Below are 15,901 nucleotides of genomic sequence, written 5' to 3'. Positions count from 1 at the left end.
AGGCCATCTACCTCAGTGTGATGCAATTCTGGTTTTAGGCTAAATGCGCCTTTTACTGCTGGTATACTTTATTATCCACCAAATAATGTAATTATTACTAATTTTTATCTTAAAAGAAGTAATTGTTCAGTTTCTTATACCTTCAGTATGTAAATACAAATGTTGCTTTACGAAAGCATTAAAAACCTTTAGTTTTGTACAAAATGGAAATTCATTTTTCATTTAAATGACTATAGCATCTGAAACACATAAATCACTGTTTGTGTGTGTAGTGTGTGTATTTTTGTATATGTGTGAGTGTATGTGTGTGTATGTCTGTGTATGAATGTGTGTATGTGTGTGCACGTGTATATCTGTCTGTATTGTGTGTGCACGTGTGTCTGTGTATTATGTGTGTGTGTTTGTGTGTGTGTGTGTGCGTGTGTGTAATGTTTGTATTTTTGTATATGTGTATGTGCATGTGTATGTCTGTCTGTGTATGAGTGTGGGTATGTGTGTGTGCATTTTCGTGTCTGTCTGTATATTGTGTGTCTGTCTGTGTATTGTGTGTGCATGTGTGTTTGAGCATAGGTGTAGCTAGCTATTCTTGCATCCAGTGTTATCCTTTGATCTAACACCCTCCCTCAATTTTAAATTAAGGAGCATATACAATTCTCCCAGGAGTTGAAGAGCAAGAAATACAATTGTTTAAAAAAAGCTCTCTTATCTTTTTAAATGGTAGCAGACAGCTTGCTACTGTTGCTGCAGATGCAATACCAGCTTTCATTTCTGAATGCCAGTTATGCAATGAATACTGAGCTTGATCTGTTGATCAAATGCCCTAACACTTTGCACCTGTGATGGCTATCCCATTTATCCAACCCTGGCTACATCAGTGGGTGAGTAGGTGTGTGTGTGTGTGTGTGTGTGTGTGTGTGTGTGTGTGTATACCTTTTTCGGTTGATACCTTCAGCTTCAAAACTATATGCTTTTCAGTTTCCATGCTGTTCCGAAGATAGAACAGCTGTCTGTGACTTCTGCAGTCGCATTATTGCAAGATATAATTTAGCTGACCTGACTAGTTATGAGTCACATTCTTAACATTTTCATTTTTGAAATATACATTTTGCTTTAATATAAAGGAGCTTCTTTCCACTATCTATGGCTATTTAGGTAGCTCTTTCCTACGAGATTCACTAAACAAGTACTATTTAGTTAAATGAAATCCAATCCTATTAGCTGCTAGTTGGCTGTTGCATGTCAATGGTATGTTTCTCTTTCCTCAGATTTTTTACCTGACTGGCAATGTTTCAGAAGTTATGTTTTTTTCAAGACACTGGCACTCAAGTAAAAAAGGGCTCAGAGGCAATTGCAAAATGTCACCCCTTTTGCTGCTAAAGTGAAAACTTATTGTTTAGCATAGATGTAACAAGCAAACCACAGCTTTTTCAGTGGTGTTGCAGTGTTACAAAGTAGTTGTGTAGAATGTGGCATGGATAATGTGAACAGCAAATAAATAAATAAACCTTCAACATGAAATCTGTTCTTCAGTAAACATTACAGTAGAGAGTCGATTATCCAAACTAATTGGGACCTAGGGTATTTATTTTATTTATCTTGCATTTGTTTGCTGGGTCTGACTGGGCCAGTGGCCTCTTTTCAGCAGAGACCTGGGGGAAAATCCCCAAAAAGATAAACGGAAGGAGCAAATAAAATGATAAACTTAAACAGAAAAGTAATACAAATAAACGTACAATAATGAACTCAAACCATGTTTTACATATATATATATATATATATATATATATATATATATATATATAAATCAGTGTACATATGTATACATGCAGGAAGCTAGTTTGGACAGAGTAAAGGTAAGATATAGCAGAACAGAGCAAAATGGAGACAGAAATTATCCAGGGGTAATACAGGAACAGAGTCAGTTGCTAGCTAGATGCTCCTTTCAAAGGAGATTGAATTTAGAGGTGGAAGGGTATTAAAAATGACTTGAGGAGTGTAGTGTGGTTCCACATTTTTGCTGCTTGACATAAAAATAAGGATTCACCAGAAGAGTTACTGGCTTTCATAACTTGTAATAGCAGTTTATTAGATGCAAGGAGGAAGTGGTGTTGTAAGGATGTACTAGATCTGTTAGAGCAGGGCAGGCAATAGGAGTAGGATGCTGTGGACAATAGCTAGTTGGTTGAGTGTTAGTAAGTTTGGAAGTTCAACCAGTGTAGTTGTTTCAAGGCAGTACAGTGGTGGATTCTATTATGTAGGCTGGCAGCAAATCGAACAATTTTGTGGTAGCATGTTCTAAGTTTAGCTAGGTTAGTCTTCTTCAGATTTGAAAAAATGGGTGAGGCATATAGTAGTGTGGAGAGGAGGTGTGTTCTGGCAAGTGCTTGTCTAGTTGATGAAGTGATAAATGTTCTGGACCTATATAGACATCCAAGTTTAATATGTACTTTTTTAATGGTGAGGGCAATGTGTTTATCATATTTCAGGTCAGAATCTATTGTGATACCAAGTAACTTAGTGCTATCATCTGGTTCAATTATGATTCCATTGGATGAGAGTATGTTTATTGATGAAGGGAGATTTGGGAATTTGTTATTTGAAAATATCATAACATTAGTCTTATTTGGATTAAGTATGAGTTGTCTTTATTTTAGGAAAAGTTCTATGTCCGAGAAAGTAGATTGAGTCATGGATAGGAGGTCTGGTAGAGAGGGAGCTGCACAGATAACAGTGGAATCGTCTGCTTACTGTATAATTGTGGCATTGGGAGTGGTGGAGCTAAGATTGTTAGTAAAGATGGAGAAAAGTAGTGGGCCGAGAATAGAGCCCTGTTGGACTCCTATGGTGATGGGTAAAAAAGAGTAGAGATTATCAAATTGTTTGGATAATCAAACATATGATTGAACCAAATAAAAAAAAACTTCTAAAATCTTGTTTTTCTGTAGGCAGGAATATTCTTTTCAACCATTTAGTGATTACAATGGACAAAAAAGAATATTTTTCACACATGAGCTGGGTACAAGCTCAAAAGTCATGCTCAAGCAAATACGTAAAATGTTTACATATTCAGACTTTATGACATTTCCTACCCGAAAACTTTGGAAGGCTGGTTCTGATAACTGACGCTTCTGATAATCGACTCTCTACTGTATGTGAAGTCTAAGGCTTCAGATGTGCAGAATACGATTATTAGGGATATTTTATTTTCATATTCACTGCATTTTGCATTGTTTTAATTCATCAATGGCTATTGCATAGCCATTTTACTTTAGCTTTTTCATGGCATTTTTTTAATCAGCATTAATATAACATGGAAAGTACATCTGTGTAAGTAAACTTGACATAACAGTAGATGTTTGACTGATCACTGCTGCAGTAGCCTTAGCTATATGGGTTATATCCTGCCAGATGGCTAGCTTCCAAAGCCTCATGCATTGAAACTGTCAGATAGCTCTAGGTGAGCTGACTAAAGGACAGGTTTGGGAGCCAAGCCCTGAAGAGACATGGAGGCTGAGCTCTGAAAGGACAATACTAGGAAGAACAAAAAATAAATAAGTACATCCTGGCATAAACTACTTCTTCTTCGTCTTCTTTTTCTTTTGGCTGTTCCCATTAGGGGTCGCCACAGTGGATCATCTGTTTCCATTTCTTCCTGTCCTCTGCATCTTGCTCTGTCACACCAACCACCTGCATGTTCTCTCTCACCACATCCATAAACCTTATCTTAGGCCTTCCTGTTTTTCTTTTACCTGGCAGCTCCATCCTTAGCATCCTTTTCACAATATACCCCGCATCCTTTCTCAGCACATGTCCAAATCAATGCAATCTTGCCTCTCTGGCTTTGTCTCCAAACCGTCCAGCCTGAGCTGACCCTCTAATATACTGATTCCTAATCCTGTCCTTCCTCATCCCATCCAGTACAAATCTTAACATCTTTAACTCTGCCACCTCCAGCTGTGACTCCTGCCTTTTTGTCAATGCCACCATCGCCAACCCATATAACATAGCTGGTCTCACTACCCTCTTGCAGACCTTCCCTTTCACTTGTCCTTGTACCCATCTGTCACAAATCACTCCTGCCACTCTTCTCCACCCACTCCACACTGACTGTGCTCTCTTTTTTACCCCTCTTCCATACCCACCATTACTTTGAACTGTTGATGCCAAATATTTAAACTCATCCACCTTTGCCAACTCTACTCCCTGCATCATCACCATTCCTCTATCTTCCCTCTTATTCACACACACATATATTCTTTTTTCGTCCTGCTGACCTTCATTCCTCTCCTATCTAGGGCATATCTCCATTTCTTGAAGGTCTCCTCAACCTGTTCTGTACTCTCACTACAGATCACAATGTCATCCACAAGCATCATAGTCCATGGGGTAGCAGCATATCTCCTAACACATGCATATCAACATTCTTTGAGTACTACAGTTATTCCTTCACCCACTGGTAAAATTATACAGGTCTATATCATATGAGCGAATTGCACAAATTGCAAACACTCATAATATCGAATGTATCGGACCTCGAAGTGCTTTTTCTGAGATCGCAGTACAGTGAAGAATGGGATATTTGCCCTTTCCTCACTGTAGTGCAATCTCGGAGTTGTAATATATATTTAGAATGGGGGTGTGAGTGGGCACTGTGCCCCCCACAATAGGAAGTTCGAGGTCCAGTATGTTCGATATTATGAGCGTTCGCAATGTGTGCAATTCGCTCATATGATATAGACCCGAATTATGCTACCTATAGAGTCTACAAGGTCTGCCCCAGAACATGTGTTGTACTGATCCTGTCACATCATATACCCTGCACAACCCTGCCATGGCAGTAGACCCTACCCTATATACAGTCCGAATACTGTGGCACCATCATTGTCATTTGTACCCAACAACCTAACCCACAACAGTTGTTGTTGTCTTTTGGCTTTTCCTGGTTAGGAGTCGCCACAGCGGAACTCCAGTCCGCTAATGATTGGCAGTAGATTTTCACAAATGCAGAGGTGCCAGCTCGATGTTCAACCTTCAACAAAGGCACGCCCATTTACGCATGTCTTTCAAACACCCACCCAACCACGGGGAGGACATGCAAACTCCACACAGAAGGCACTCCAGCCGAGAATCAAACGGGAGAACCTCTTGCTGTGAGACAACAACGCTACTGCTGCACCACCGCTGATGAACCTAACTACAACAGTATCACACTGTTATGAATGTCATCAACCAATACACAAGCAAATCATTAGTACTATAGCTATAATGAAACAAATATCAATCCTCATTCACTTACCTTTTTTAATAGTGACTGCTCGTAGTAATCAGTATACTCCAGCTAAGTCGGTGTATAACTGTTTTGCTGTGTAGCAATCATCCAGATCATGATGATGACCTCAGTAATCATGGTTCTTTTTATCATGTATTTTCAGAGCTTCTACTGCAATCCTTATGCTAATAATTTTCACTTGAATACATTTCCTGGATTGCACTTTTTACTCATTTTGCAGTTAACCTATGCCATGCTAAGAAATCCTGCCAGCTTTGTGAACTGACATGAATACCTGTGAAGTGCAGTGAACATTTGTGGGTGGGTCAGTGACCTCGATGGGGAGATGGGTAAATGAACTGCAGCTGCATGGGCTGTAGAGTTGCTAAACAGTAAAAGAATGAAATGAAGGCACTGTGATTCTGTACAAGCTTTTCATGCTATTGTTCACACCCTAATGCTATGATCCATTGCCATGTATTTCAGATTGTATAATGGTGGCATTGCAACTGGTACTAATACATAGCTGCGCAATGGTGCACATCATGGAAGAACAATGTCAACATATATGATCTTGAGAAGGATACCATAGTTCTCAGAACTGTGCCTTGGAGAATGGCTATGGTTCCAAGAGATAGTAGCAGGACCCCCAGGTAATACTTTAAAGAAAGCAAGATCTTTCTCCTTTACTGTATACAGACCACTGTGAACACTTGCTTAGGGTGTCTTATGAGGGTCACAATATGAAGTGGATGTTTTCCACAGCCTTGCCAGGGAGGTCAGTGACTAATGCCACTGATGTGCCCCACTCTGGTGAGTAGTGGTACTACCACTATAGTGACTTTCGGAAGTGCCTTCCTAACTTTCTGAGCAAATGGGTAGAAATGGTCAGAGAAAGGACCCCTGAGATGTATTATAAGTATGCATAAATAATCACTGCCTTGTTATTTTGTCGTATAGTTAAATTGCCCCTTAATGGATATTTGAGTGATATGTGGTGTATTTGTTCTTTTTTTTTCATCTCTGGAGGAAATATCAGCGAAGGTCATCCCGTACCAGAGGATAATGAAGCAACTGTCCTGGTACAGAATTGAGTATGATTTAATGTGCAACTTAGCTGTAACTGCTGCCATAGTTTGCATAGTTATAATTGAAACAGCTCTGCCATAGTTGTTAGCACAGTAGACTATCCTCTGTAAGAAGGTGCTGTGTTATACACTCACAAGCAAATCCCACATAGTCATGGTATACATGCAGTACTTTGTAGTGAGATGACAGTTCTGTCTACCTGCACTGCATACCAATGACCTGATGATACCTGACATGTAGGATGGTTACTACATCCCTGGACTGTGCATACTGGCACAGTATGGATATATGTGGGGAGGGAGGGTGAAGAACACAGATCTGTGGGGAATTGTTAAAGTAGGTGTCCATGAGGAGATGATAGGTTAGTTGTTGTTCAAAAGATGTTAGGGCACGGAACTCATGGCTATAAACTGTAAGCTTCTGGGGGTGAGTGTTAGGGTGTGGGGGAGATGTGGCAAGATGTGTTGGGGAGTCATATAAGACGGTGTTAGCTTGAGGGTCTGTTTTAAGGGTGAAAATGTGGTCTTTGGCAGCATATTTTCCACTCATAACGCTATTACATGCCTCTGTCAGAGATACCTGTGTATAGTATACCCCCTTTTTATGCTGCATCCATATTGGCTTCATAGTAAATTATCCTTCTAATAACTGTGTCTGGGGGACACAAATGCTTCTCTGCCTGTTATATAGCATAATGCACTGGAAGAGATGCTGGATTGCATATCACAGTGCAAGTATGCATAGCATGTATTTGAACATGCCATCTTATGACTGCATCTTCCACCCCATGACATCCAACATTGGCTTTGACAGTGATACACCTGTCCCCACATACTACAGCAGAGATATTTGAGTTTATATACCTGGGCAGAACTAGATGGCCAGGCCTGATAGCATATCTAATGCCTGTGTAGCACAACAGTAGGTGGCAGACAGAATGGTCTCCTGAAACAGTACTTCTTCTGATGTCTCTTACTTTGGTCTATCCCTCTCTTGTCACTATCCTTTTTTTTATATTGTATGTGATGTTTGTTGTTCTATTTATATCCATGTTTTTTCACATATGTTACCATTTTCTGCGACTGTATCAGTGGTACAGCAGGGGTGCTGGTTGAGCCATCAGCTTCTGCCTTCTCCCAGAAGCACTTCTTCTGGTTCCTGGCCCTCCTCCCCATCTGGTGTGTTAGGTTGAGACGTGGGGGTGTCACTGGTGACCTGTAGTGGTCTCACTGTGGAGGAGGGGAGTACTATTTTTCCTCTGATGGCATTGCCAGGGGAACATAGTTCATCACCCAGTGAGGGTTGGTGGAGGTGATAGGGAAGTTGGTGAACAAGTGGCTTTATGCTTACATTGGTCACCTGTAGAGGATCCTTGTGTGGCTTCAAGACTTACACCACTGCCTGGCACTGTCATCATAATCACCTTAGGCTGGGCCAAGTGGGAAAAGCAGCCACAGTGGTAAAAGGAGTGGGTTATCCACCCTATACTCCATGCTGGTGTTCATTTTATTTGTGTTTTACCTCACTTCTCTTCTCAACCTTTGCATTACCAATTGTAATCCCTACCCCCCACACCCACCCCTTTGAGTCAGCACCTCCTCTGTTACTCTTTGTGTTTTATGAACTGGTTTGTGTGTCCTTGCTCCATACCACTAAACTCTTTCCATCCCTTGCCTTCCACTAACATCTTTCCTCATCTGCCCTTCTTAACAAAAAATAAGATGAAAATCGTGGCCTGTACCTCAAAAGTTATGACATTTTCCTCCTCCCCAATCATGTTAATAATTTCCCCATGTCTTTCTATATGTTTTTTTGCTTGCTCTATTTCTGTTCCAGTTTTCCTATCAACCAAGTTCCTCAACATTTAAAGCAATCAAATCATTTATAAACATTGTTGAGATCACTTACTGTGGCTTCCAGCCATTCCCATAACATAACAGTATAGTGAATGACTGTGCATGCACTTAAGTGCACACATGCTGCTTACTCACTACTTGTGCAACATTCCTGCATGCATTTACAGGAATCACCTTCTCACCACTAAGTCTGCCATTTATAGTTGCAGCTTGGGCTGCTAGATACCTGCTAGTTAATTATTCAGGCTGCATTGCACAAATTGTTGTCTCTGTGGTACCTCCTTTTTGCAATTGCAGAAGGCATGTTTCTGAATTCCAGGGCATGTCAACGGAAACAGCTGGAGTCACTGCATTTCTACAGTATGCAGCACAGTCACAATCTGCTGGCATAACACGTCTGCATTTTTGTTACTAGATTTTCACTCCTTTTTGCCATGATTTGTTGCCAAACTCTGTATAATAAGATAACATTTATTTTTATAGCAAAAACTCCATTATGAAGGAACACATTTAAGGCTGCAGGTTTTATGCTATTTTCAGTTGTTTATAAATAGGTATAAAAGCACTTATTTACAGATCTCTGAAACTGATAACACAATTACAACAAATGCAATCTGAGTAAAAGAGTAATATGAAAAACCTTTTATTCTGTTTTTCTGGTTAGATTCTGGATGAGGTTGAAAGACGGCGGGGCATCTCTGCTGCTTTAGTGTACCCTTTTATGAGAAGCCTTATGGAGTCTCCTTTTCCTGCACCAGGAAAAATCATCAAAGTCAAAACCTTTCTCCCAGGAGCTGGCAATGAGGTAAAAATGTATACCTGTACTAATTCAATATGTAGAACACACTCGGAGACATTTCTGAAATATTACAAACACTCCTTTTAAGACTGTCATGTGAAGATAAGTTCAGACTGGTGTCAAATGCTGTAATGGAAAACACTGTAATATGTTGATGTTGTGCACTTTAATTGGTATGGAATACATTCAATTTACAAAGAATAGGATTCAGTGCATTTATAGATGCGTTGCAATGTTGGTACTTCAGTCATTGTACAGGAAAGTGTTAATATTGTCACGTAAGTGTATTACTGTAGTACAACAGACAGGGCTGGTAAGTTCAATGCAAGCAAGAAATTACTCTGCTTCCTCCTAAAGAACATTTGGCTATATTTACACCTCTGTTAAAGTTAGCTGTAGCTTATTACTTTACATATATGTGATATTGCTTATTTTCTGTAAAGTGCAATGATGATACTTGTGACCATTTATATGTTGATGCAGGAATATGTTCATAAACACAGGTATCGGCTTAAACTAAAAGTGCATACACTTATGTAGAGCCTCTTGTCATGAGAGGTACAACAATATGCTGCAGTTACCATTAAATGTTTCCCTTTGGAACAGAGAAGATACTGAGGTATACTGCTTCCATATTAACAGGACATGTTTCTGACCTGGCTGATCTGGGTCCAGTTGTGAGCATGGAGGAATAAACTCATCTGTCATCTATACCACTGACCGCTATCTTTTTGAGATACAGAGCTTTAAATTGTCATAATTATTTCATTCTGTTGACTACTTAATTACAGCTAAACTTTTAGACTTAGTTGAAAAGTCTCATTGAAGAAAGTGTCACTACACAGTAGTGTTTTACATAAGTAATAGAAAAGGAGTATACAATAATGTCACACTGAAAGTGCCATGTAACTAATCTGCATAATTAAAACAAATTGTACACTACTTGCACATTCTGTAATATGGTGGCTCAAATGCACACATATTAGATATTGGCATGAATTAAATTTTACCTTTTTTGCTTCATAGGTTTTATATCAATTGATAAAGTGTTCTGATGTAGAGGTCAATGCAGAACACAGACATTAGTTTGAAATCAAAGTGTTGCAGCCCAGTTATCTAGTAATATGTCAAAGGGAACAGATACATTCAGCTTGTTTAATAGGTCTATGTAACTTGTATCAGAGAACAGAATGCAAATCTTTCTTTTTGAACCCTTAAACTGCAGGATAGAATGGATTTTTCAGGCATATGAGTACTGCTATTCATATTTAGAATGGATTTTTTAGGCATCGCATACTAGCATTCATATTTAGAATGGAGTTTTCAGGCATATGAGTACTATCATTCAGATTTAGAAAGGAGTTTTCAGGCATTTGAGTACTACCTTTCATATTTAGTTTGAATGTGAGCAGAACTGACAAACTATCATTTTGCAATGAAAAAAATAAATAAAACAAAATGAATTTATTTTTGAAATATCTGTAACTAATGCTGAATACATTAAGATACTTTACCATTTTCTGATACTACAAATGCTGTTTTTAATTTTGCAAATCTCCACTGGGCCTGCTCAAACAAATCCAGGTCAGAGTTAGAATATCCACAAAAGGTATGCTGTGTACTCTAATAATGTATGCATGAGACTAACTGACAGTGTAGTAAGTATCTTTGTTTGCATTGAAGAAACTGCCCTGTATAGGAAGCCAAGTTGCCATAATCTCCAGCTTTTAGTATATGAGGTGTTTTATGTGAACTGAAGTTTATTGTTTATCCGTGTACCCAGTCCTTTTATAACATATTACTACTGTATTGCATTACAAAATTAGTGGTGCTGTACACTTAATTGAACCACTCATTACTCAAGTCATATTATCCGTAGTCTACAGTATGGTCCTCTGATTCATGTGGTAAATTTGCTTGTAGATGTTAGCAGATTATGAATAAATAATTTCAACTATTAAAGTACATAAGTGGTGTTATGCAGAATTCATTGAAGAGGTTGCAACAAAGACTTCACAGAAGGGGTTGCCAGTTTAATGGGAAGAATATCATAGTTATTGTTGGGTATAATTATGAGAAGGAGAAAGAGGCAGTATTAATGATCCAAGTACTCTACAGATAGTTAAAAGGCTGCAGTAGTGTGAGCATGTTGAAAAGCAAAATTGGCAATGTGCAAATCAATCCAATAAAATCTTGAAATTCCCATGGAGACACAGGGGAACCAACAGACTTTTATTGTGGTATAAAACTTTTAGCACTTTTGTCCCATAACACAGGAACTTCCTCAGAACAACTCTAAAATAAAATACAAAACCATTTATGTAAATTTTAGCACAGACATCAAAAAAACGTCACATATCACATCCCTTCCTGTCATTCTTTAAAGTAACACTGTATCTTTTCACCACAGAACTCTACAAAATAATCTTAAAAATGCAAAAATGTATGAAAATGCTAACAATTATAGTTAATAAGTATTGATCCCCTTTGATCACAATTCATAAGTCCTCAACTTCAAAATACTATTAATGGATATTATCTCACTCAAACCAGGAAGGTTAGAAGTATTCAAAAATAATTGCCACTGAAGATCTCTTTTTTCAATAATCTTGAACCAGCCCCACCCATTACATGTTGTGGCACCAGTTTAAGGGCAAAAAAAGTATGGGAATTATTAATAGAAATATGTTTATATTATGCATTATTAATATTAGCCTTCTCAATATCATGCATGTGCTTGTATAACCTATCTTTAAACCTCTGTTGGGTCTTTCCAATATAAAAAGCTGGACAATGTTGACAGAGGACCACATAAATCACACCCATTGATAAAAAAATTCATATTCCCTTTGGGTTTTATCATTTGTTTTCCACCCAGAATCCACTCTTTATTTATAACATAAGGATATTGTTTACAATAGCCACATTTGAAAGTACCTGATTTTTATTTGTCAGATCATTTTTATCCTACTTCATCACTTTATACATATTATGAAAACAGTTTTTAAAACATTTACCACTTTAAAAATAATCCTATGGGAGATACCCAGAAGATCCCTCATTTCCTGGATGGCTAATAAAAACTTTCAGTTTTTGAATAATATTCATCTAACAGCCCAACAATCCAAGTTATAAAGTGTAATGAATGACTTATTGAAATCAATAGTCACATTGTTCTCCCATTTAGTAACATTAGTTAATACTCCTTTGATCATAAGGGGACATATATCCCACTTTCCTTTTTATACTACATTGGTCAAAACATATCCAATAACTAAATACTTAGATCTTAGACTTAAACATCTTAGGAAGGAAATCCATTTTAACTGTAAGGATTCAAGGGATTTTCTAGAAAAACTTGGCTCAATTGATTTTTTTTACCCATACTCAGTTTTTCTTAACATAGACATTAAGGACTTATTCGCAGTGGTACCACATGGATTAGGATTGGAATTTGTTTTGATTATTTGAATGATACTGGTAATGTTAGTCCAGGTGAGACTGATACTTTGGTAGACCTCATGGATATTCTATTAAATAATAGTTTTGTATTTTTTGAAGGTTTGTATTATCGACAAAGGAGTAGGATGGCACTGGGTGCTGCTTGCTCCCCTTTTTTTTGCTAAATTGATCATGGCCCAATGAGAGAAGCAATATCTTTTAGATAGTTCTTTTAATAAATCTTTGGCTTTTTCTACTCACTTCCTCAATGATATTTTTATTTTGTGGACAGATGAAATGTTCAAGAGAGAGGCATTTGAGAATATATTGATTTAAGCACTAAATTGTTAAAATTTTCAAATTCTGCTAATTTATATGGTATTAATTATTTGGATTTGGAGAGCAGTAAAATATTGTGGTAAACAGATTTGTAACTAATATATATATATATATATATATATATATATATAGAGAGAGAGAGAGAGAGAGAAAAATCTCACATATTCAAACTGTTTGTTACATTTTTTGAGTTGCCACCCGATATATCAGAAAAGGGCTATTGGCAGAGCCATTTAGTTAGACTAGGAAGAGTAGTTATGGCTCTTGATATGTTTTTGGAAGAATGCGATACATTATGAAATATTTGTAAGCAGAAGGTATCCTCTCAATTTCTTGGACCCAATGAGGGACAAAGTTGTGTATGAAAAGGAAAGTGGGCTATATGGCTCCCTTATGATCAAAGGAGTATTAATTAATGTTTCTAAAGAGGATAACAATCTGAATATTGATTTCAATAAGTCGTTCATTACACTTTGGATTGTTGGGCTATTAGACAAATACTATGCAAAAACTAGGAGTTTTTATTAGCCAACAAGGAAATGAGGGATATTCATGGGACATCCCCTAGGATTATTTTTAAAAGAGGTAAATGTTTTAAAAACTGTTCTGATAATATGTATAAAGTGACAAAGTAGGGTAAAACTGATCTGACAAGTAAAAAATCAGGTACTTCTACATGTGGCTGTTGTAAATGTTCTTATATTATAAATAAAGAGTACATTCTGGTTGGAAAACAAATGATACAACCCAAAGTGCATATTAATTGTTTATTCAGAGGTGTCATTTATGTGCCCTCTGTCAACATTGTCCAAACCCAATAGATGTTTAAAGATAGGATATATGAGCATTTGCATGATATTGAGAAGGATAATATTAATAATTCATTATACAAACATATTTCTATTAATAATTGCCATCATTTTTATTTTTATTTCTTGTCCTTGAATGGATGCCCAAAGATATAAGGGCTAGGACAAGATTACTGAGAAAAGATAACTTTGGTGGCAATTGCTTTTGAATGGTTCTAACTTTCCTGGTTTGAATGATACAATATCCATTACTAGTAATTTGAAGTTGAAGACTTATCAATTATGATCAACAGGATGAATATTTATTATTATTAACTATAATTGTTAGCATTTTGGTATGTTTTTAAGATTATTTTGTAGAGTTTTGTAGTGATAAGTTACATTGCTACTTTAAACAATGACAGGACATGATGTTATATGTGATATTTGATTGAATTCTGTGTTAGAGTTTACTTAAAATGTTTTTGTATTTTTTTAGAATTGCTGACGTTCCTGTGTTAGGGGATGAAAGTGCTAAAATTTTTATTCAGCAATAAAAGTCTGTTGGTTCCCTGTCTCTCTTTGAATGTTTCAAGATTTTATTGGTTTGATTTTCTCTCAGTTGAGGTTTTGTGGTTTCAAATGGGACTGTGGGTTTCATGCAATCTCATAGTTAATGAACAAAGAGATAATATTATGTTTAAATGTAACTTTTGTACAGAACGTCAAAAGGAATAGTTTACGTAGCTAAGGTATGGATTGATTTTCTGCAATGAATATAAGCTAGTGGTAGCATACTCTTAATTTAGGTGTGCAGTGCTCAGAGATGCAGCAAACATGTATACAGTTACTACGCATATGTTTAACAGGAGTTTAATTATGCATTTACCAAGGTGAGCTCCCTGTAATATAATCATTAAAAGAGCAAACACGGGGCCTTTGCTTAAAGGAGCAGCACACCCACAGACTGAAAAAAAAAGCATATTTATTTCATCATGTCTTGATGTCCTACATTTTAATATCATTTTTGACTCTATATACTTTTTTATATATTTAAATGTTACATAGTGTCCGGCATCTTGATTTTTTTAGTCTACCTCTCAGTATCCCAAATTGCAGCATTTGGCTTTAAAATATTACATCATAACCCCTAAGCTCCTGCCAATGCATTGACTTTGCGTGTGTTTTCTGTTATACCTTACTTTCTTCTAGTCAGTCAGGTTTAATTACCATTTCTTGCATTTCAATGACTACTTAAAGACAAACAGGGATAATCATACAGAACAGTATTTTCAGTGCCTGTTATTTCTTTTCCTTTCTACAATGGTCAGTTTTCATTCTTTAGTTATGCCTGAGTTGAAGTCCTTAAACTCATTTCCCGTGCCGCTAAACACCTCCCATTTGTTTCTGTCAAACTGGCAAATTTGAGCTGTTTGCTGCTGTGATTGATAGATCACAGAAGAAGATAAAAGATCATGTGCTGAGAATACTGTTCTGTGTGATTATCTGTGTTTGTCTTATCCAGATTAGTTCTATGCACAGGTTGGGCACTTTCTCCCTTGTGTATGTGTAGAGTTTTGATGGGTATTCTGGCTTCCATCTACATCTCAGAGATGTGTTGTAGGTGAACTGTAATTTCTCCAACTTGCCGGTAGATGTACATAGGTAACCATTTAAACTGTTGGGACCTGCTAGCATCCCAAAATACAGACACTGATGGCTGAAAAAAATGGACTTTGATATATTAAGTCTGAGATGATCATTTACACATTCAACAAGAGTGAGGCATTGTCTCCCACTTCAAGGGTGCAGACTTACCTTCCTCGAAAAAGAAGTTTAAAGGAGAATAGTGTTGTTTGAAATTCACTCATTTTTTTTTTTTTGGCACTCTGGCATTACCGTTGTAGATATGACACTTGGACATTACCAGTATAGAGATGGCACTTGGACATTGCCAGTGTAGATATTTCAGTAGGGAGCCATGTGCATGTCATGTAAGAATGTATATATATATGTCACTCCTCCATGATCATTACCTGGATGAATCGAGTAACTGAAGAAAAAGGAAGTATTATAATAATCTGATTTTTTTTTTTTGGTAGATATGATTATTTGCTTGCTGGTTCCCATTTTGATTTTAGTGTTTATTTGTTTCAGGGTATCCTAAGTGTAAATTTGTGAAATATCATTTGCAGTGCTGTAGGTGACCTTCACATGCTCTTAAAATGGCCACACCATTATGCATTTGGCAGCATGCCAAATTTTTGTGCTGAACAGCATGGCAGTCTGACATAGTGCTGAGATTCCCTCTGCTCTACAT

At 37.2% G+C, this 15,901-nt stretch overlaps 1 protein-coding gene across 4 annotated transcripts in view; it reads left to right on the top strand.

The window, feature by feature from the left end:
* DENND2B (DENN domain containing 2B) overlaps positions 1-15,901 on the top strand; it is a 1,438,653-nt gene that overhangs the window by 1,289,727 nt on the left and 133,025 nt on the right. For all 4 annotated transcript variants that reach the window (XM_044082814.1, XM_044082812.1, XM_044082813.1 and 1 more), the window contains one exon: positions 8,879-9,019. In XM_044082814.1, coding sequence (XP_043938749.1) covers positions 8,879-9,019 — 141 coding nt within the window. The remainder of the gene's footprint in view (positions 1-8,878; positions 9,020-15,901) is intronic.

The sequence above is a fragment of the Protopterus annectens genome, chromosome 9.part0 (assembly GCF_019279795.1).
Source record: "Protopterus annectens isolate FY-2018-M chromosome 9.part0, PAN1.0, whole genome shotgun sequence".
In the NCBI taxonomy this organism is placed as follows: Eukaryota; Metazoa; Chordata; order Ceratodontiformes; family Protopteridae; genus Protopterus; species Protopterus annectens.
The sequence above is the reverse complement of the archived record's forward strand: the minus strand, read 5'-3'. Positions and strand labels throughout refer to the sequence as shown.